Source organism: Myotis yumanensis, unplaced genomic scaffold, assembly GCF_028538775.1.
Source record: "Myotis yumanensis isolate MYYU_CA2020_CCGP unplaced genomic scaffold, mMyoYum1.0.hap1 SCAF_5, whole genome shotgun sequence".
NCBI classification, from domain to species: Eukaryota; Metazoa; Chordata; class Mammalia; order Chiroptera; family Vespertilionidae; genus Myotis; species Myotis yumanensis.
Window position 1 is genome coordinate 66,146,624 of NW_027223756.1, and position 21,503 is coordinate 66,168,126.

Genomic DNA, 21,503 nt, shown 5'->3' on the forward strand with positions numbered 1-21,503 from the left:
TGGGTAAAGGGGGACAGGGAATGGAAAGGCTTGGGGCAATGATGGTCACATGATGCAGTGTTCAGATGATGTTTTATTGAGTTGTACATTTAAAACCTGTATGGTTTTGTGAACCAATGTCACCCCAATAAATTCAATTAAAAATAAATAAATAAATACATACATACATAAGTAAATAAATAAACTGGTTTAACCAAAGAAAGAAAAGTTAGAGAAATCTGTGAATACAGTCATTTGAGATGAGGCTGGACATGAGACTTGACGTGTATGTCAGGATTGGGTTCTACTTGCTTCATCCTATAACTCTGCACTCCAGTGTTTGGCACTCTTGCCAAGGTGTCTCTGGTTATCTGCAAACTTCTGTGATATTACATAGGTACACCTGCAAACAGGTAGCTTCTCTGCCCACTAACTGTGCTCACATCCCAGAATCTGTGGCCTGGTTTAGTCATATTCTCATTCTTAAAGTAGTTGCCGAGAACAGGGAGCAGGGAGGCTCTACTGGGTTAGTGCTGGGTCACTTAACTGCTCCCTCGTTTGGGGGTGGTATCAACCTATGGACCTATATGGTCTGAGGGTAAGAGTGGGGATTGTTTTCCCAACAGAAAATCAGCAGCAAAATAGATGTTGCAGATAAGTAGGAACATTCATCCAACACACATAAAATGTTATAGTCAAAATTTCATGTATTGAAAGTTATAACTAACGTATACTATTTTTAATATTTCAATCAAAGGAAGATATTAGTCTGTGTATCAGCTCTTATGCTTATGCAAGGGAATACATGTAGTCATTATAGGAATTATTTAAATATTATTTTAATATGATTGACTGTTCTGGTCTCCTAGGGCTGCCATAGCTAAGTTCCCCCAAACCAGGTAGCTTACAAAAACAGAAACTTATTCTCTCACATTTCTGGAGGCTTGAAGGCAATGGTAGTATTGGTTCCTTCTTGGCAACTCAGAGGGAGAATCTAATCCATGTCTCTCTCTCCCAGCTTCTGGTAGCTGAGAGGTTCCTTGGCGTGTGGCAGCCTAACTCCAATCTCTGCCTCTGTCATCACAGGGCATTCTTGTATGTCTGTCTTTTTCCCGTCTTCTTGAAAGGATGCCAGCCATATTGGATTAGGGCTCATCCTAAACCAGTATGACCTCATCTTAACTTGATTATATTAATAAAGACCCTATTTCACATAGGGTCACATATAGAAGCATTGGGGGTTAGGACATCAACCTATCCTTTGGGAGGATTCAATTAAACACAGGACACTGACCCTTACTTTACAAATGACTTAAAATCTAATAATATAAATGCTTGAGAAACATTTTTTAAAATATGTGAACAGTCTATACAACACAATGTTGAATACTTAAGATGCCTTGATCCTAAATGACAGCCCCTGAGTTTTCCAGGCTCTCCTCTTCCCCTACCTTTTTATTAACTATCTCTTGGAAACCTTCAGGGCTTAAGTTATATGTAATCTGCAAAAATTACCTTTGGCTTTAGGTTAATTACGTTTTCCAAGTTTGCAGAGCTAATCATTAGTACAGCTAAGATTAAAGCCCAGTACTAATTTTCAAGCCCACAACATTTTCCTAAAATTATGCTGCCCTCTTACCTTACATTAAAGGTCACTATGAAATTTTAAACATGTTGTCACCTATCTTGCTTTCAAATTTGTTTTAATTTCCAAATGTTCTAGCCTTAACTGGAAATACAACCCACTCCACTGCAGTATGGCAATAATTAGCTCATTTTTACAATGATGATTAAAATTATAGGTGATAACTTTGGAGCACAGTATAACAGCAAGACACAGAACTATGTGATTAATGACATGAGTCCTAGTTCTAGATGTACAACTTAATCTCAATGGTGACATTATAATTACTTAATATATTTGGGCAAGTCCCTTAATTATTAAGTGATGTCCCATTCTCCTAATAATATAAAATTTTGTTGGCTTCCAATTAAAATGAGAAAACTGAAAAATATTACAGACATAATACTTATAAAGTAATATTTTGTCAGCAATATATATGGTTCTGAATATGGGAACAGAATTTCTAGAAAAAATAGAGTAATTGACCAAGTTTATTTACAGATGCTTTATAAGGGTCACAGGTCAAAATATCAAGGGGCAAATAAGTTATGCAAATAAGTGGTGTGAGGATGTGGAACAACAGGAATTCTCATTAATTGCTGTTGGAAATGCAAAACAGTACAGCCACTTTGAAAGATAGTTTGATGTTTTCTTGCAAAATTAAACAAGCTCTTTCCATACGATCCAGCAATCACACTTCTGGGTATTTACCCAAAGGAGTTGAAAACTTAGGCCCACACAAAATCCTGCACATGGATGTTTATAGCAGCTTTACACAGAATCATCAAAACTTGGGAGCCACCAAGATGTTCTTCATTAGGTGAGTGGAAATACTAATACTGTGGTGCATCCAGATAAAGGAATATCATTCAGGGCTAAAAAAAAATGAGCTATCAAGTCTTGAAATTACATGGAGGAACCTTAAATTCATATTTTTAAGTGAAAGGAGCCAGTCTGAAAAGGCTGTACACTGTTTGAATCCAACTGTATGACACTCTGGAAAAGGCAGTAATGGGACACAATAAAAACATCAGTGATTGCCATGGGTTAGGGCAGTGGTTCTCAACCTTCTGGCCCTTTAAATACAGTTCCTCATGTTGTGACCCAACCATAAAATTATTTTCGTTGCTACTTCATAACTGTAATGTTGCTACTGTTATGAATCGTAATGTAACTATCTGATATGCAGGATGGTCTTAGGTGACCCCTGTGAAAGGGTCGTTCGACCGCCAAAGTGGTTGCGAACTGGTTGAGAACTGCTGGGTTAGGGGAAAGGAGGAGGGATAGGAAGAGCAGAGGATTTTTAGGGCAGTGAATATACACTATATGATACCACAATGACAAAGACATGTTATTATACATTTGTCCAAACCTGTAGAACAAGCATGTCAAACTCGCCGCCCGCAACAAATATTTTTGCGGCCCAGCCAATATAATGGTATGTAAGAAATGTTTTAATAAAAATTTCATAACTTAATTTTTACAATATCCTGTTATACATAATCTTACCTAATAATAGACAAACATATAAATTGACCATCCCTCTGCTACGCTCACCAGCCACTCAGGAGAGTATGCAAATTAACCCAACAAAGATGGCGGTTTATTTGCATACATAGGCACAAAGCGGCAGAGCGAAGACTGAAGGCTTCAGCCAGCCAGAGCAACGAAGGCCTGGGTCCCAGGTGCCAGAGGAAAACTGGTGCCGGCAGCGAGGGGAAGGGAAGGCCTATTGCACAATTCTCTTCTTGCAATGGGCCTCTAGCTATTAATAACAAACGACAATATTCACTAATGACTGATTACTATAATCGTGTTGCATTCGTTTCCCTTACATGCCTTATGGGCAGGCGCACCATTTCTCTCCACTAATACTATCAGTGAATATTTTAGCGAATATTGCCACCTCATCAGTCTTGTACTCACTTGTTTAGTGTACACAACAGGAAATATTTCACTTTCGGAGAACAAGAAAAATTGGTTTATTTGCATTATGCTTATTAATTTGTGCAGTTATTCAGTGTCTAGTAAGTTAATGTTCAAGAAAAAACATTAATTTTTATTAAGATATTCTATTACTTTATGTTAACAATTATTCATTTATTTCAGCCCTTTGTATTCAGCGTGTCTCTCTGGAAATAAGCCTACATTTATTTGAAAATTGAAGCTTTTGTTTTTTTGTGGCCCACATAAACTTAAACCTTGTTTATTTGGCCCATGTTAGCCTTTGAGTTTGACATGCTTACTGTAGAAGGTACAACATTAAGAATGAACCATAATGTATACTGTGGACTTTGGGTGGTTATGACGTGTCAATGCAGGTTCATCAATTATAACAAACTAGAGGCTTGGTGCATGACATTTGTGCACTGGGGTGGGGGTGGGGCTCCCTCAGTCTGGCCTTTGTCGTCTCGCAGTCCAGGACCCCTTGGGGGATGTCCACGGCGCTCCCCTTGTGGGAGTGCACTGACCACCAGGGGCAGCTCCTGCATTGAGCATCTTCCTCCTGGTGGTCAGTGTGCATCATAACGACTGGTCGTTCCGCTGTTCGGTCAACTTGCATATTAGCCTTTTATTATATAGGATGCACCATTCTGTTGGAGAATGCTGATAATGAGGGAGACTATGCATATGTGGGGAAAGAGGGTATATGGAAACTCTCTGTAACTTCCATTCAATTTTGCTGTAAACTAAAAATAAAAACAAAAGGTCTATATTTTTTTATCCTCACCAAGGATATTTTCTTCATTGATTTATAGAGAGAGCAGAAGGGAAGGAGGAGGGGGAGAGAAAGAGAAGAAACATCAATGTGAGAGAGACACATCGATTGGCTGCCTCCCACACGTGGGAACCTGTGACTGAGGTACATGCCCTTGATCGGAATCGAACCCATGACCCTTTAGTCCCTGGGCCCATGCTCTAACCACTTAGAAAACTGGCCAGGGCCAAAAGATCTATTTATAAAAAACAGAACATCCTACTGAACCTTGTTTAAAGGACTATCTTTTTTATTTATTTTTTCTATCACCATTTATTCCTACTATGACCTCATGCATCTCCACCCCCATCCCCACAATCACCAGGACTGTTGTCCATGTCCATGAGTTCTCTCTCTTTCTTTTATTATTTTGCTCAATCCCTCCACCTTCGCAAATTCCCACTCTCACCACCCAGAGCTGTATGCCTGCTCAATATGTATGACTCAGGTGGGATTAAATAAACAAAGTGAACTACCAAGCAAAATAAAGACAGACTCATAAATAAAGGAATATCTTTTATGTTCAAGCTTTCTTATTTGATTTAAACAGGGAAATGTCAAGGCATTACAGGTGAAACATTGATAAATCTTTTTAATTCCACCACCAAGCAAGAAAATTTTTCTGTCATATTATTTAAAATAAAAAAGAAGGGGGGGGGGAAAAAGGATACTTATGTAATACCCTTTGTAATACTTTAAGAGGAAAATAAAAAAAAAAAAATAAAAAATAAAAAAAAATAAAAAAAAAAAAAAAAAAATAAAATAAAAAAGAAAAGTAATTATAATAAGGAGTACTAACATTATTATTTTTAAAAAGTCTGTCTTTTAAGTTATAGAGAATTGAGCTTCATATTAACAATTAAAAAAGCTAGAAAACAAAGCCTAGCTTATTACCTCTAAGACTGGTATTCTATTTTAGCACACTATACTGTGCTATGTAGAAAACTAATACATTTCATTGTGTTAATTATAAAATTGTAATATATCCTGCTTAATATAATCAAGTAACACTTTGTTCTATCCAATGTCTTGAGCATTACAAATTTCTCTAAATTTTTCAAGGAAGATTATTTTTCATATAAACTCTTAAAATAATTATTGTGCCAGAATACTGAGCATAATAATTCCCATGACCACCCTGGCTATTAAAATATTAGATAGCTCTGGCCAGTGTGGCTCAATTGGTTGAGTGTCATTCTGTGCACTGAAAGGTCGCCAATTCGATTCCAAGTCAGGGCACATGCCCGGGCTATGGGCTCCATAGGCACAAAGGAGACAGCCTATTGGTGTTATCTCATAGCAATGTTTTTTTCTTCCTCCCTTCCTTCCTTCCTTCCTTCCTTCCTTCCTTCCTTCCTTCCTTCCTCCCTCCCTCCCTCCCTCCCTCCCTTCCTTCCTTCCTTCCTTCTTCCTCCTTCTCTCTCTCTCTCTCTCTCTCTCTCTCTCTCTCTCTCTCCCCCCTCCCCTCTCCATTCTTCTCTCTCTAAAATCAATAAAAATACATTTTTTAAAAAGATTGAAAAGAATGGAAAAATTTTATATCAGAACAAAAAAAATGTTTTTATGAATAAAAGTAGTAAAAGTTACTTAAAGTTGTGGATTTTTTTCAGAAGAAATATAAGAGTAAGAGAAGGAAAAAAACACTAAATACTTTATATATTTTGTGTGTATAGGTCTTACATACATTTATTTAATTTCACAACCCTGTCAATTAGAAATTTATTCATATTTTATCAAAGGGAAAAGAACTCTAGTATTGTGAAATTACTTGCATAAGGTAATTTTGCCTGTCTGACCATAGCTGTGATTCAAACTCATGACTACATGGCACAGTCAAATAAATGTGCACCCAACTATCCTGCCTGCCAATCATTTATTTCAGCTTCTCATGCAACACTAAAAGCACAGACTAGGGGGGATAAATGGTGATGGAAGACTTGACTCAGGACAGTGAACACACAATACAGTGTACAGATGATGGGTTGTAGAACTGTGCACCTGAAACCTGTATAATTTTGTTAACCAATGTCACTCCAATAAATTCAATAAAAAATGAAAAAAAAAGAACTATCAAGACACATGCAGTAAAGAAATAAAAGAAAAGAAAATCTAGGACTAAATAGCAAATTACTAATCTAGAAAAACATTTGTGAAATGTTAGAACTACAAGAGACTGTGGCCATGGCATCCCATGCTCTTTGATCATTATCAGAGTATTCTGATCAAAAACATTCATTCATTTTAAAAATAATTAAAAGCTTCTAAAAACAGTACCATATAAAATACTTTTAATTCTTCAATTCACTTTCATGTAGAGGATAAATTTATTCATTCTAGAATAAGTATATAAGGCCAAAAATTGGAAAGAATGAAATAAATTATAGTTAAAGAAGCAGTTTTCTGCCCTAGCTGGTTTGGCTCAGTTAATAGAACATTGATTGGCCTGTGGACTGAAGGGTCCCGGGTTCAATTCTGGTCAAGGGTACATGCCCGGTTGCGGGCTCAATCGCAGGTAGAGGTTGTGCAGGAGGCAGCCGATCAATAATTCTCTTTTTTTTATAATCAATAATTCTCTTTAATCATTGATGTTTCTATCTCTCTTCCCTTCCTCTGTGAAATCAATAAAAAAATATTTTTTAAAAAATATGTAGTTTTCAGATAATAAGTGCTATGTGAGGATAGAATGGCATATTCACATAGAGAGTCTAATTCAAAGCTGGAAGTCAGAGACATTCAAGAGGTAAAAGTTCTTTAATTATATTAGTGATCAGACCAAGTGACCTCTAAGCTTCACTGCTAATGTTCTAGAAACACATGCATTTTTTTTTCTTCTTTGCATATAAGGAAGTGGGGTGAGAATTCTGGTCAGCGTATTTCCATAAAAAGTAATTTCTAAGAAAGCCCACAGAAGCTATCATACATCCTTGAAACAGTTCTGTGTCTTACAGATATGCTGTTATTCCCAAGTGATAGAATAATAATAACCCTTGCACTTATTATATAACAATTATATAAGTGAGTTTAAAATATATATCCCTATACTCTAAAAATGAGAATGCAAGTTACAAACATCTCCTTCTTTAGTACTGGAGCAATTCTAAATATAGTCCAAGTGTATCTGATGATTGACCCTTTTGCAACCTATATTCTTATATCATTCCTACAATATTTTTTAATGAAAAAGATGTATGTCTGAGGTGAGAAAGAGATAAAAACTATGCATATAGATGAGTTGAATCTAAAAGAGTATCACACAGTAAGAGAGAAAATGGACTTCAAAATCCACTACTGCAAGATTTCAAACCTAGCTACAACCCCTACTTAGCTTTGTTACCTTTATCAACATCTCTTAACTTTAGTTTCCTTCATAAATTAAAGGATATATTTAATTCTTAAGGTTAGTACAAGGATTGTCTTATATATAACACCTGACACATAGGAAGTGCTTGTTCAATGGGAACAAGGACTTTATCTTTTGAGGTTCTGTTGATGCCTACAATCCATTCTGAAACCCCCTTCGCACCTACTTCTGGCACAGGATCTAAAAAGGTGAATAAGTTTTTAAAAATTCCCTGACAGCCCAACTGGTGTGGCTCACTGGTTGAACATCAAGCTGTGAACCTGGAGGTCAGGGTTCGATTCCCGGTCAGGGTACATGCCCGGGTTGTGGCCTTGATCCCCAGTGTGGGGTGTGTAGGAAGCAGCTGATTAATGATTCTCTCTCATCATTGATGTTTCTATCTCTCTCTCTCCCTCTCTGAAATAAATTAAATACATATTTTTTAAAAAATAAAATAAAAATTCCATGACACATTTTGTTGCCTTCAAAAGAATAACCATCTTAACAAACATCTTCTGAGTGCTGTAGAACAGAATGACTGAAAGGAAATATTTTGATAAGCCATTGCTTGTGTGTTTGTGCCTGGTGATTCCCAACTATATTGGCATAAAATAAACAAGTGTAGAGTTTAAAACTCAAACACATTCACACCCATCAGGATGGATATTACTTTTTAAAAGCTCAAAATAACAAATGTTGGCTAGGCTCTAAAGAAACTGGAACCTTTCTGCACTGCTGGCTGGGCTGTAAAATGATGCAACCACTATGGAGAGTAACATGGTGGTTCATCAAAAAAAAAGAAGTATTTTTGATCCAGCAACTCCTAACTCCAGATGTGCACTCAAAAGAACAGAAAGAAGAGATTCAAAGAGATATCTGTACTCCAGTGTTCACAGCTGCATTTTCACAACAAAGTGTGGAAGCAACCGACAGGTTCGTCAGTGGATGAACGGATACACAAAATGTGGTAAATACATAAATGAAGTATTATACAGCCTAAAATAGGAAAGCAATTCAGACACATTTTACAACATAGATGAAACTTGAGCACATGATGGTGAGTGAAAGAAGCCAGTCACAAATGTGTACATTTCCATTTATATGAGAAATGCAGACTATTCCAATTCATAGAGACAGAAAGTAGAATGGTGGTTGCCAAGGGTTGGGAGGAGGAGGAAAGAGGGAGTCCTACTGTTTAATGAGTATAGTTACAGTTTGAGAAAATGAAAGAGTTCTGGAGATGAATGTTGGTGATGTTTGCACAAAAATGTAAATGTATGTAATACCACCAAACTATAGACTTAAAAATAGTTAAAATAGTAAATTTTGTTTAATATATATATATATATTTCAATTTTTATTACACTCACACACACACACACACACACACACATACACACACGCATGCCTGACCCAGCTAACTTAAGTCAACATGTTTAGGGACCAGGCCGAGGCAACTGTATTTTTAAATGAGTGCTTTGTAATCCCATGTTCAGGCATGACTGAAAATCACTCCTTTAGCCAGTGGAGGATTCCTGCCAAAAATATTACTTCCTATCTGTATCTACTGATGTTTCAACCTTCACAATATTTATTACTATGTTAGACTAACAAGGATTGAGATAAGAATATTATTTTTTTTAATATCTCAACACTTTTGAATTATATTTTATCGACCCCTTGCTCTATAAATTTGATTGACAATTCAGTAACATATAAGTTCATTAAAGAGAAATAAATATAATTTGACTTTTTGCACACCTATGTAGGCTACTGGAATAAAAACCAAATTAAGTATTATTTTTCTAGATTTTATCTTCTAAATTAAAAACACAGACCTTCATACAAACTTTATTATCTATGGAGAAAAAAAAAGCAGTATTTGACCTAGAACAAAACAATTTTAATATTCTTGATTTCTATATATTAAAGATTATGGTGTGAAACAAATGGACTAGTATTTTTGTATAAGTAAATCATAATTAGATGGGAGGCTGAAATATATTGTCATGCAGAAGCCTGATGTAGTTCTTATGTACTAAATCTGACATAGAGCAAAGGAACGTGTACTTTGGGATTCTAGGTTGAATATGTCTTTGCAGTTTTACAGAGGCTTCTATAAGCCAAGTTTGCCCAAATAAATGATATAAAGTGTATGATGTAAATTGGCATAGCTCTCAGCTAACAAGGAATTATTTCAAAATGATACAACAAACCAAAATCAATTATTTTGAGTTTATCAAATATTGATTCAGATCAAATAATGGTTCCGAATTTGCATTTTTATAAAATATTATAATCATATAATCATCTTTGCATATTATCCACACTGAATTTCAATTGTGGAACACCAATTTTTCCACTAGAAAAATGCCAAAAAGACCGAAGCTTTTAAACAAAGCATCATTATGGTACTACCATGCCTCTATTGTGAAGCTTGGATCAGACCAATCTATTGTTTCAGACTATTATCAATAAAAACCATCTAAGCATATGTAAACAAGTGAAATTTAAAAGCATCTGTGGGAGAGTCAATACCTACATTGTGTAATCCATTTATACAGTGCCTTCAGCGGTCCTCAACCTGTGGGTCGCGACCCCTTTGGCGGTCGAACGACCCTTTCACAGGGGTCGCCTAAGACCATCCTGCATATCAGATATTTACATTACGATTCATAACAGTAGCAACATTACAGTTATGAAGTAGAAATGAAAATAATTTTATGGTTGGGTCACAACATGACGAACTGTATTTAAAGGGCCAGAAGGTTGAGAACCACTGCTTTAGACTGTGGAATCTCAGAGGGAAGGCAGGGGAGGGTGGGTGGGAAGAGATCAACCAAAGGCCTTAAATGCATATATGCAAAACCCATGGGTGGTGGAGGCCTAGAGCAGGGATGGGGGCGGGCTATAAGGGGTCAAAGGGAGAAAAAGGGACATATGCAATACTTTCAACGATAAAGATTCAACAATAAATAAATAAATGAGAAGTTTTGTAATGCATTTTAAAAAGGAAAAGATAGTTGGGGGTGCATTTCTCAAATGCTAGTCTTTTTAAAATTCAGAAATAAATACAGCCATAATAATATAGCAGCTCTGTTCATTGAAGGGAATAAAAGCTCCAGAAGAAATATCTACACCTCTCCTTTAGTAGCCAGGGATTTATGCAAAGGGGCATCTCAAGCTGTGACCGTTAGTATATGTGACAAGTTTTGCAAATGGATAGGAAGAATTGGGAGAATTACATAAAAACTCTAAGAACTGATCCTGAAAAGACAGAAACAATAGGTACATATATGGCTAAGCATATGACTGGCCTTTCAGAGAGCAGAGTCTTTCTTTTTCACCTCCCTCCAATTCTTGCTCATCTAGATACAAGATCAGCTATTCACAGTCTATCTTTCCTAACTGGATTTTGAGCAGTTTGAATTTCACTTCGGGATTTTTGGTTGAATTAAATGTGACCAAATTAGCTGCTGTTCCCAGAGAGCTCTAGACTTAATAGAAACAGCTGTGCCTGGACGGTGTAGCTAAGTGGTTAAGTATTGGCTCATGAACCAGGAGGCCAAGATTTGATTCCTACTCAGGGCACATTTCATGAGTTGCAGGCTCAATCCCCAGTGTGGGGCATGCAGGGGGCAGCTGATTAATAACTCTTTCTCATCACTGATGTTTCTATCTCTCTCTCCCTCTCCCTTCCTCTCTCTGAAATCAATAAAACATCGTAAAAAAAAAAAACAAAAAAAAAAAAACAGTGCAATGACAGAAGAGTGCTGATCTAAGTCACAGCTACACCTTTTTCCCCTAATTCCATATCCCCAGAAATCTGCATAAGTGGGTGAAACACATCAATTTGTCCTGAAATCTCTGGATCTATTTAAATTCCCTTTCTCTGTTATTAGTCTATTGATTATAATTCATTGCCATGGTAGATGCCAAGTGGAAAAACTCCAAACTGGTTTGGAGAGTAAAATTAGGGAATTATAGAAAGCGCATTTTGCTCCTAACTCTCACTTCAGGGCACCTAGATATCAAATCCTACAGGAAAAAAAACAAAAACAAAAAACAAAAAACAACATCTTTTGAATAAAAGGTGATCCTTGTAGATATAGCACTTCAGTATAAGTAGAGACTCTAAACAACTGTCAGGAAATACTGCTAAAAATTCCAGTAATTTATCACTTACACACCTAAATTAATATGTGACCCAAAAAACAATGTAGAGTTAAGGAAGCAAAGAGAAACGAAGTAAAAAAAAAAAAAAGTTTTAACCCGAGGGCACTCCAGACTTGCAGAAAAAGCAAACCCCGGAGGAAGCTGAGGTATGGCTGCTCCAGAGCCAGCCTGCCATGTGCAATGTTCCTCTGATAGTTCCCGGGCACTGTTGCCACGGCGATAGTGACTGTCCGTGTCATTATCTATCCACCAACAGTGAGAGAAGCTTTGCAGTCTAGATATTGTTTAACAGATGGAGTGGTTTCTGTTGGACACTAAGTACTGCTACAAAGGAAAAACAAAAGTTTTAAAGCTACAGCATATCTATCCAAAGCATTTATTAAAATATTTATCATGCTACTACTTTAGTTTATCCATGCATCTCTTCTTTCCTTTGTCATCATAAGCATAGGATGTTTATGCCGTATTCAAAAAGATGCATGTCCTCATTAAAACTATTTTTCAGTCCATTTCTATTATGTCAACTCATGATTAGCCACACTAATGAAGAGAAGTAATGGCACAGAAATTTCTAGCAGAGATAACCAAAGCAATTTATTTAACACATCAGAATGCTTTCTTTTATTTTAATGCAGACTTACCATCACCAAAATAGTTTTACTAAAATTCATTTGAAGCCATTATATTTTACCAAAAGTCTTTATTTATTATTATTATTTTTTTTTTTTTTGGCAAACAAGCCAAGTGGAAATGTTCTGATTAATAAAAAAAAAATTATGTGAGGTGGAAAATCTGTAACAGTTAAACCAAAGGTAGATAAGATATGTATGAACAATTAGTTAATTTTACCTAGAAGCAAATTTACAGGTGCAAATGTATTTGTAGAGTGTAAATATGTATAAGTTTATTTGTGTATGTATGTGTGTTTATGTTTATGCATATACCTATGTGCTGAGGAATTATAGGCTGAAAAATGATGCCATTTATATTATGAAATATTCATTTACATGTTCATTAATGTTACTTTAATTCCTGCATATTTTGTGAAGCAACCAATGGAGGTGGAAGTATGATGTTAGAATGAATATGGTTTAAAAAATGGCATAAATATAAGCATAAAAACTGTAATGCTAGATCTCACTCATATGTGGGATATAATGATCAACATAAACTGATGAACAAAAATAGATCCAGAGATAAATGGCAGGGGAGGTGGAAGGGTTAGAGATCAACCAAAGGACTTGTATGCATGCATATTAGCATAACCAATGGACACAGACACTGGGGCAGTGGGGGCTTGCCCTCAGGGGTGGGAATGGCTGGGGGGGTGGTCAATTGGGAAAAAAGGATACATATGTAAAACTTTAGATAATCAAAAACAATAGTTGATACTTTTTAAAAAATGTAATACTAAGCTAAATTTTTCTCACTCTTTTCAGGAAATATACAAATTTCCAAAAAAGAAAGTATAAAAAACCAACTCATATTGATGTGCTATGCTGTTCATAAACCAATGAAAAAGAGTATATTAAAAACTATAAACATTCATAAAAAGGCTTCTACTTTATGTTCAACAGCTCAATGATGTTTTGAAAATAATACTTAAAAAAAGATTAAATCATCAGGAAAAACAACAAACATTAGAAGTCAACACCTCATGTCTATTCTATCCAACTAATGCACTCTATCTTATTCAGAATTGGATGGGGAAAGGATGTTTTTCCTACTCCTCAGTATAGTCTACCAATGGATTAGTTAATTTTACTCAAAGCCAAAAACAAATAGAAAAAAAATATATGTACCTCAAACTAACTTTTTCTATATAACTAGAGGCACGTTGCACAAAATTTGTGCACGGGGGCTGTCCCTCAGGTCACCCTGCACCCCTAGGGGGATGTCTGACTGCCAGATTAGGCCCAATCCCTGGATGGGGCCTAAACCAGCAGTCTGACATCCCTCTCACAATCTGGGACCGTTGGCTCCTAACCACTTGCCTGCCTGCCTGCCAGATTGCCCCCTAACCGCTCCCCTGCTGGCCTGATTGACTTCAATTGCCTTCCCCTGCTGGGGCCTGATCACCCCTAACTGCCCTCCCCTGCCAGCCTGATTACTCCCAACTCCCCTCCCCTGCTGGCCTAATCCCCCACAACTGTCCTCCCCTGCCGTGACCCACCTCCTCCTCTGGGACCTGCCTACTCCGCACAAGGCTGTGGAGATGCTGGGAACCCCGGCCTCACCACACGGAGTGGCTCCAGGCCCTGCCTTCGCTGTGCATATGGCCATTGTGTGATGGCCATCTTGTGACGACATTAGGGCATGATGTGTGAGGGCGTGACGCCACCTAAACTATTATTAGTATAGATACTTTCCTATGTATGTTTACCAACAATACATGTTCCATTAATCAAAACCCAGGGTCTGATAGTCTACAAAATATTGTCTAAAACATAGAAACAAAGCATCCAGCTCTATTTCTAAAGTTCATTCAAGTAAATATTTATTTTTAAAGCATAAGGTTTAAAATTCTGTTAGTATGTCATTATTTTATTTCACAGCTATCATAGGAGGAACAGTACCACATAGTAATTAGGAAATGGGGTTCAGGGGTCAGACTGCCTGGACCCAAATCCAGACTCACATTGTAAGAATATGACCCTGGGCAGAAGCTTTAACCTCCTTCAGTGCCTCACCTTCCACATCATCTGACAGTGTTACTTTGAAGATCAAATGAACTAATATATTGACTATTTAGAATAGTAACTCAATACATGACACTCTTAATAAATATCAGCTATTATCATGTCATGATCTTTCACTTTGCCTCATAAATACGATGTTTTTTGACAAGTTAGTAGGCTGAAAACCTCTTTGAAAATTAAAATAAATCTGTTTTAAGGTACATAAGGGTTTGGTAGCTTCCCTATCGCAATCTTATTTTTATTTTTTTTACTTTTTTTAGTGAGAGATAAATCATTGTTCAACACATCACCACACACACACACACACACACACACACACACACACACACACCATCTTTATTGTAAGTGGGTGCACCACGTATGGCAAATTTAAGTGTTAATATCCATTTCATACATAACTCTAATTTTTCAAGTTTTCTAATTCTATCATAAAAATTCATTTCCCAAGAAAGCTTGCAAATATATCTCCATCTGCATGTCATTATTTTTTCATTGCTTGCCTTTTGGTTCATTTCACTTGACTTATTAGTAACCAAATCAAAATTAAATTTTTTGGACATTTTAAATGCATACTCCACAAACACAGTGGCCACATGAAGTACAGAAGAAATTAATATTAAAGAGGGGCTTGGATATGAGTGACTTTTTCCGATTGCAGGTTAACATCAATGTGAACAACCGACCCTGTCTAGGTCCACCCAGGTTGGTTCCCTCTTAGAGAGATTGGCTGTTGAAGCATTCATTCCAAATATATAATAAAAAGTTCCCAGGCATAACCTAAGCTTCCTTTAATAACATATTATGGCTCCTTCTTAAAAATTATTTCTATTTTTAAGTGATACTATTTTATGGAGTAACATCTTTTGTAAGTTTACTTTAGGCTATATAAAGTAGAAATTCCTATTGTTTCAAACTTTAAAAAGGGAAGTACCTGGTTCTAATATTGTACAATTCAGTAAACAATTCTGTTTAATAATGTATATAATAATCGTTGCCCTGAGGTTTCAGTCTCATTGCACAGGTAGAAAGGTACTTCCTTCCCCATGCATAATGCCCTGCTTTTACTTCTCAAGTAAGCAAACCAGAGTTACACACTGTGTGTACAGAAGTGCGGGAAACCCCAATTACATGAAAGACTTTTCCATTTGGGCCTACCTAAGGCCCCAGCTGAGTCTAATTACCAGTCAGCTCTGTTTTTAAATAAAGTTGTTTTATTTACTGAGAAAGAGACACCAAAGCCATTTATTTTGAATTTTTACACAAATATGTCTATTTCCTAGTGATTGTACTTGACTATATTCGAAAATTGGAGGAAGTGACTTGTATCACAAAAAGTGGGCATGGTATAGCTCAGAAGCCTAAATTGTAACCTAAGATCTGCATCTAGTAATAAGAGTCATCTTGACATAATCATGTTACCTACTTAATATATTTTAACTACATTATTCTGAAATGAAAGCAATTATTGCAGATTTTTTTCATTCATCTAAGCTCTCCTATTCAGTATTTTAAAATCTAACCAGACAGTTAATATCATGTTCAAAACAGTGATTACAGACATGTAAAGATTTTTATTTTAAAATAATTAGATTCTTACCCTGATCAAAGGCCTTTCCAGGACTCCAAGTGCGGAAATAATCATCCTAAGGGGAAAATAATGTGAATTGAGTGGATATGAGTTAATACAATGTAAAGAGTCATATAAAATCTAAAATAAAATAGAAAATACAGAAGCTGAATACAAACCTCCACTTCCTGTAATGGCAAGCAGCAAATTATAAAAAAAATAAAAAAATAAAAAGAACAAGAGAAAAACAAAGTTATCAAAATGGAACACATTATTTACATGTTAAAGAAATATCTTTCAATAAATGTGCTAATTTTTCATTGCAAATCTGTGGTTACTCTCATAATTTAACTATTTTGGTTTGCCACTTCACTTAAATATCATAATGCAGTACTTTCAATTGCAATTCAACATGCAATATAAGATGCAGATAATTACCCTGACCTAATAAGCTATAAAAGTATCATCGCAGTGTCCAATTACACAACTTTATAATATTAAATGGAACCATTAATATAGCAGGAAAAATACAAAGTGATTTTCCACTAGACTATAAAGTATAAAAATACTTGATGTAAATCAGTCACTCATTAATTGACTAGAGGCCCAGTGCACAAATTCATGCACGAGTGGGGTCTGGCCGGCCCAGCCCCGATCAGGGTGTATCAGGGCCAGGACTGTTGGGAGGAGGTGGTGGGAGGTTGCCTGGCCGGCCCACCCTGATCGGGGCCCAATTAGGGCTGGGCTGGCTGGGGGGAGGGGGTCCATGGGCAATTGGCCAGCGGGCCCTACCCCCAATTGGTGTGTGGGGGCCCATTGGGGATGGAGCTGGCTGGGGGTGGGGCCGGTTATGGGGAGGGGCTGTGGGTGGTGGGCCAGTCAGCCCCGCCCCTAAATGGGGTTGGGGAGGCCAGCGGCGGGCGGGGGGGGGGGGGGCTGTGGATGTTGGCTGGTTGGTCCTGCCCCCAAATGGTTGTGAGGGGGTAATCAGCGGTGTGGCCGGCCAGGGGAAGGGGCCGCAGGAAGTTGGCTGGCCGGCCTTGCCTCTGATCGAAGTGGGGGGGGGGGGGGCAACTTGGGGCAGAACTGGCTGGGGGGAGGGGCCATGGGCCGATTGGGGTGGTGGGGGCCCATAAGGAGTGGGGCTGGCCGGGAGGAGGGACTGCAGGAGGTTGGCTGGCTTGCCCCGCCCCCTATTGGGGTAGGGGGGATAGGGAGCGGCGCAGGCTGTAGGGAGGGGCTGCGGTAGGTTGGCCCCCCAGCCCCACCCACAATCGGGCCAGTTCGCTGGCCTCAGTGGGTGTCATAGCAACGGGTTATTCTGGTCGCTGGCTTTTTATATATATATATAGGTTATCTAAGGAGTTCATCAAAATGCAATTGGAAACTTTAAAAATGCACACCTAATTCAATCTTGCCTAAATTTTAAATCTTTTATATGGAAAAATCATTACTATATATTTACTATACAGTGTGTAAATATAACTATACAATACAGATGTGGAGTAAAGTATAGTGAAAAAAACTTACAAAGAGTAAAGACAAACTAACTTTACTTTATTAATGGTTTTTACACCCTAGAAGTCTTGTACACATGCATGCCTCATACATATCACCTTTTATATTAAGTAGAACAGATTTCACTGCTTCAATGAATAAGCTGTTTTCCCCAGAGTAAGATAAAGCACATTGTGAAGCTCCTTGATGAAACATCTCCTAGCTCAATACTCTTGGACACACAAAGGCAATCCATTCGAAACACAGAACACAGGAAATGCAGAAAGGCCAAGGAGACAGTCTTTGAGTCTCCTTCCTAAGCTCTTTGCTAAAACCTTCCAATGAGCAGAGAGGAAAATGTGGCATATTTTAATTATGGAAATACATTTCTCAATTTTATTTATTTATTCAAAAATTATCAATTGCTACAAAACATTTTATTTATTGTGACTAATCATTCACCGTCTTCTGCATTCCCACCTCACCAACTTCAAATGAAGAGATTAACCAAAGACCTTATATGCATAGCCAATGGACATATAGTGTAGTGAATGCCTGGGGCAGGTGGAAGGAAGCAAAGGGAAGGAAATGGGGGACATCAGTAATACTCTAACAATATTAATATAATATAATGTAATATAATATAATATAATATAATAAATATAATATAATATAATTTAATTTAATTTAATTTAATTTAATATAATAAAAATGTTCTTATAGAAAAAGAGGGGGCAATCCACAATGATAGGTTCTATTCTACAAAATTATCCAGGATTAAATTAAAGGAGGATAAAACCACTGGGTAATTAAATAAGCATTGATTGTTCAGTCTCTTTTTAAAATCTCTTTTTAAAAATCATTTTAGCATAATAGAATTCTTGGACAACTAAGATTTTAAATTAAAAGATTCCACTCAAAGTCTCTAAAGTTGAACCGGGGATCAAGACACACTCATTTCAAATATTTTCTCCTTTTGATTACATCTCACTGTTCGGGGATAATGACTATTTATTCATTTCCTGCAGAAAGAGGGATTGGAGCTTCCCTGACATATAACCACAAGCTGGACAATGGGCACATGAGTGATGAATGTGGAGACAGGAAAACTGGTATTTTAAGGCTGGCTTTACTGTTTACTAGCTGTACAACTTGAGAAAAGCTAATGATCTAAACCTCAGAACCCTGTGAATAAAGCTGAAAAATAATACCTACCTATCTGGTAAGGTTGCTGGGGTATTTGTTATACAAAATATAAACCAGCAGCACAACATCTGGCATAAAGGAGAGGCTAAAGCATACTTGCTCATCACAAGGGCCAGGTTCATCTCCCTCGATACCTTTGGGCCACAGCACCATCAGACACATTCTTATCACTGCTGACAAGGTCCTTTAGTTTTCTTAGAAAGAGCCAGAGACTCCTCATAACATTTGTGCAAGTTGATGTTCAAACTGCACCCCCCCAAATGCCAAATGTTAGACGTAATGAGCATTTTTAAAGCCTACATTTATGAGTGCAGCATTGAATGCAAGAAGGCAAGTGTTTCTATAATCACCTCAGACTATTCTGAAGTGGTACAGCTACCAGGGGCATCATCCAAGAAGATGTGGGTAAGTCTTTACTGCAATAGTGACACCATCCATGTAAATAAGACAGATCTAGACGGGGGAATAGGTGTGGAACAGACACTAATAACACTGATAACATGAAAGCAACACGTCTGACACAACACATAGTGTTTGACATAATCAAGATCTTTACAGATTAGCAGAAATTAAGTGTATGTACATATAATGTTATGGTAAAATCCATCCTCAACCACTTTTAATTTAACTTCCTTCAGAATAACATAATCACATTGGGTTAGTCTGGGACCACAGTTATATAAAAATCTATAATCATAATATAAACACGAGCCAGGTTCTTTTGGCTACGTCAAGGGCAATCTCAAAGTCTGGTCATTGTGGGGATCTGATACAGTATTAAAAAAGCAAAATAGGTAGCTTATCAGCTATTTTTAGATATTTTTCTTTGTGTTCTCATATCACTAGACTGTGTGTGTGTGTGTGTGTGTGTGTGTGTGTGTGTGTGTGAAGATGGTTTCACTTCATTAAATCTTAGGAATTTTGCCAGGATGCGAAATAAAAGTGTGTTCACGTCAGTGTTCATTCAAGCGCAAATCTTTTGCCTCAGAAGCTTTGTGTGAATATTGGTTGTTCTCGGGCTTTAATTTAGATCCAAATAAGCCAATAAGGGATTTAAAAAACAACTGCAAGAAATGCCCCCATTTGGAGAAGTGCATGTTCCCATGACTGAAACTAAGCCTGAGTGTTCCAACAGGCAAAGCTGAATTCCTGTCACTCTTGTCCAAAAGCTTACACCAGTGAATTACAGCGGCAATATTACAAAGGCAATATTATGCCTTTGCCAATTTCTTATGCTTAACAAAATATTTGTTCATTTAAAAAAAATAATCTATATAACAAAATTTGATTTGTGTATCCTGTTAAACTTTTTCCTTGTGGTTTTAATGCTCGATTTTTCCTAATTTTAAATCAAATGTATATTTAACATAGAGCAGTTTTTCAACCTTGGGCATTAATGATATTTGGGCCAGATATTTGGTGTATTGGGGGAGTGACTGTCCTGTTCATTGCAGGCTGTTTAGCAGCATCCCTAGCCCCTAGCCAGGAGATACCAGTAGCAACCTCCCTAAAGGTGTGACAAACAGAAATGTCACCAAGTCTTGCCAATGTCTCCTCAGAGGGAAAAACATCACCTTTTTGAGGACTACTGATCAGAGTTATTGGGAAATACAACAAGACAAATGAATCAAAATATCCTACAACAATGAGCTACTAACAATAAAGATTTCTTCACAGATGTTTTAATATATTGACATAACATTGCACATTCAACTCTATATACAGTTTTTTTGTGTAACATTTATTAAGAGCACTTTACAATTGTATTAATGTTTTTTCAAAATATTTAATGCCTAATATATTTTGTGTAGCTACTACCATCATTTAGTTAGCCCTTCATATGTCTATGCTTTTGTATTGTTTATAATATTTTGCTATAATAAACAACTCATACATAAATGTCTAAGTATTTATTCTCTTATAAACATAGAATATAAATTTAGGAAGGTGGTCCCTGGGAATAAACACCATACCCAGAATAAGAAACTAATTTCCTGTGACAATAACTGGTTATAATCAGGCTTTGACCAGATAGAGTAGATTGGAAGGACACATTTATATCCAAAGTTCAACTGATGAACTCATTCATTCACTGCTACATCTGTACTGATATATCCTCCCATTGCCTGAAGGAATAACAAGGTTTGGAAAACTAGGTCAGGGATTAATTAACCATCCTCATAGATTTTGATAAGTAATCAATTGAGAAAAGGAGTCTTGATGCCCAAGAACAACTCAACCCCTAGAGGTAAACATAAAAAGGGTGATTCTCAGGCATTAATGTTAACCATTGTTAAGCCATTCTGTTCCAGTGTCCATGAAGAGCTGTATAGGCAATATATTTGAAAAGATATTGCTAGCTAAGGATGACACTTTAAAATAAAAATCAATAGAGACACTACTGATGTCTACTGGACACCCTTTTGTCCTACATTCCCATAAGCATTCTGTAATTTATATTGCACAACTACTACAAAGTATTTTAAGCTAAAGAAAAAGTATTCCACATGTATAAAATTAGACACAGAAGAGTATACTTTTGGAGACACATAGCAGAAATAAATTGGGTGTTAAGCTGATGATTATCAATGGTGGGTATTTCTGATACTGCATACGAATAACCTAAGATATGACAGTCCCATTCTAGGTGTGGTATA

The 21,503-nt window shown here is 36.8% G+C and overlaps 1 protein-coding gene and 1 pseudogene across 2 annotated transcripts in view; one reads left to right on the forward strand and one right to left on the reverse strand.

The window, feature by feature from the left end:
- SPOCK3 (SPARC (osteonectin), cwcv and kazal like domains proteoglycan 3) overlaps positions 1 to 21,503 on the reverse strand; it is a 328,026-nt gene that overhangs the window by 176,141 nt on the left and 130,382 nt on the right. For both annotated transcript variants that reach the window (XM_070415434.1, XM_070415435.1), the window contains exon 3: positions 16,174 to 16,219. In XM_070415434.1, the coding sequence (XP_070271535.1) occupies positions 16,174 to 16,219 (46 nt within the window). The remainder of the gene's footprint in view (positions 1 to 16,173; positions 16,220 to 21,503) is intronic.
- LOC139011889 (small Cajal body-specific RNA 13) lies at positions 11,918 to 12,209 on the forward strand (annotated as a pseudogene).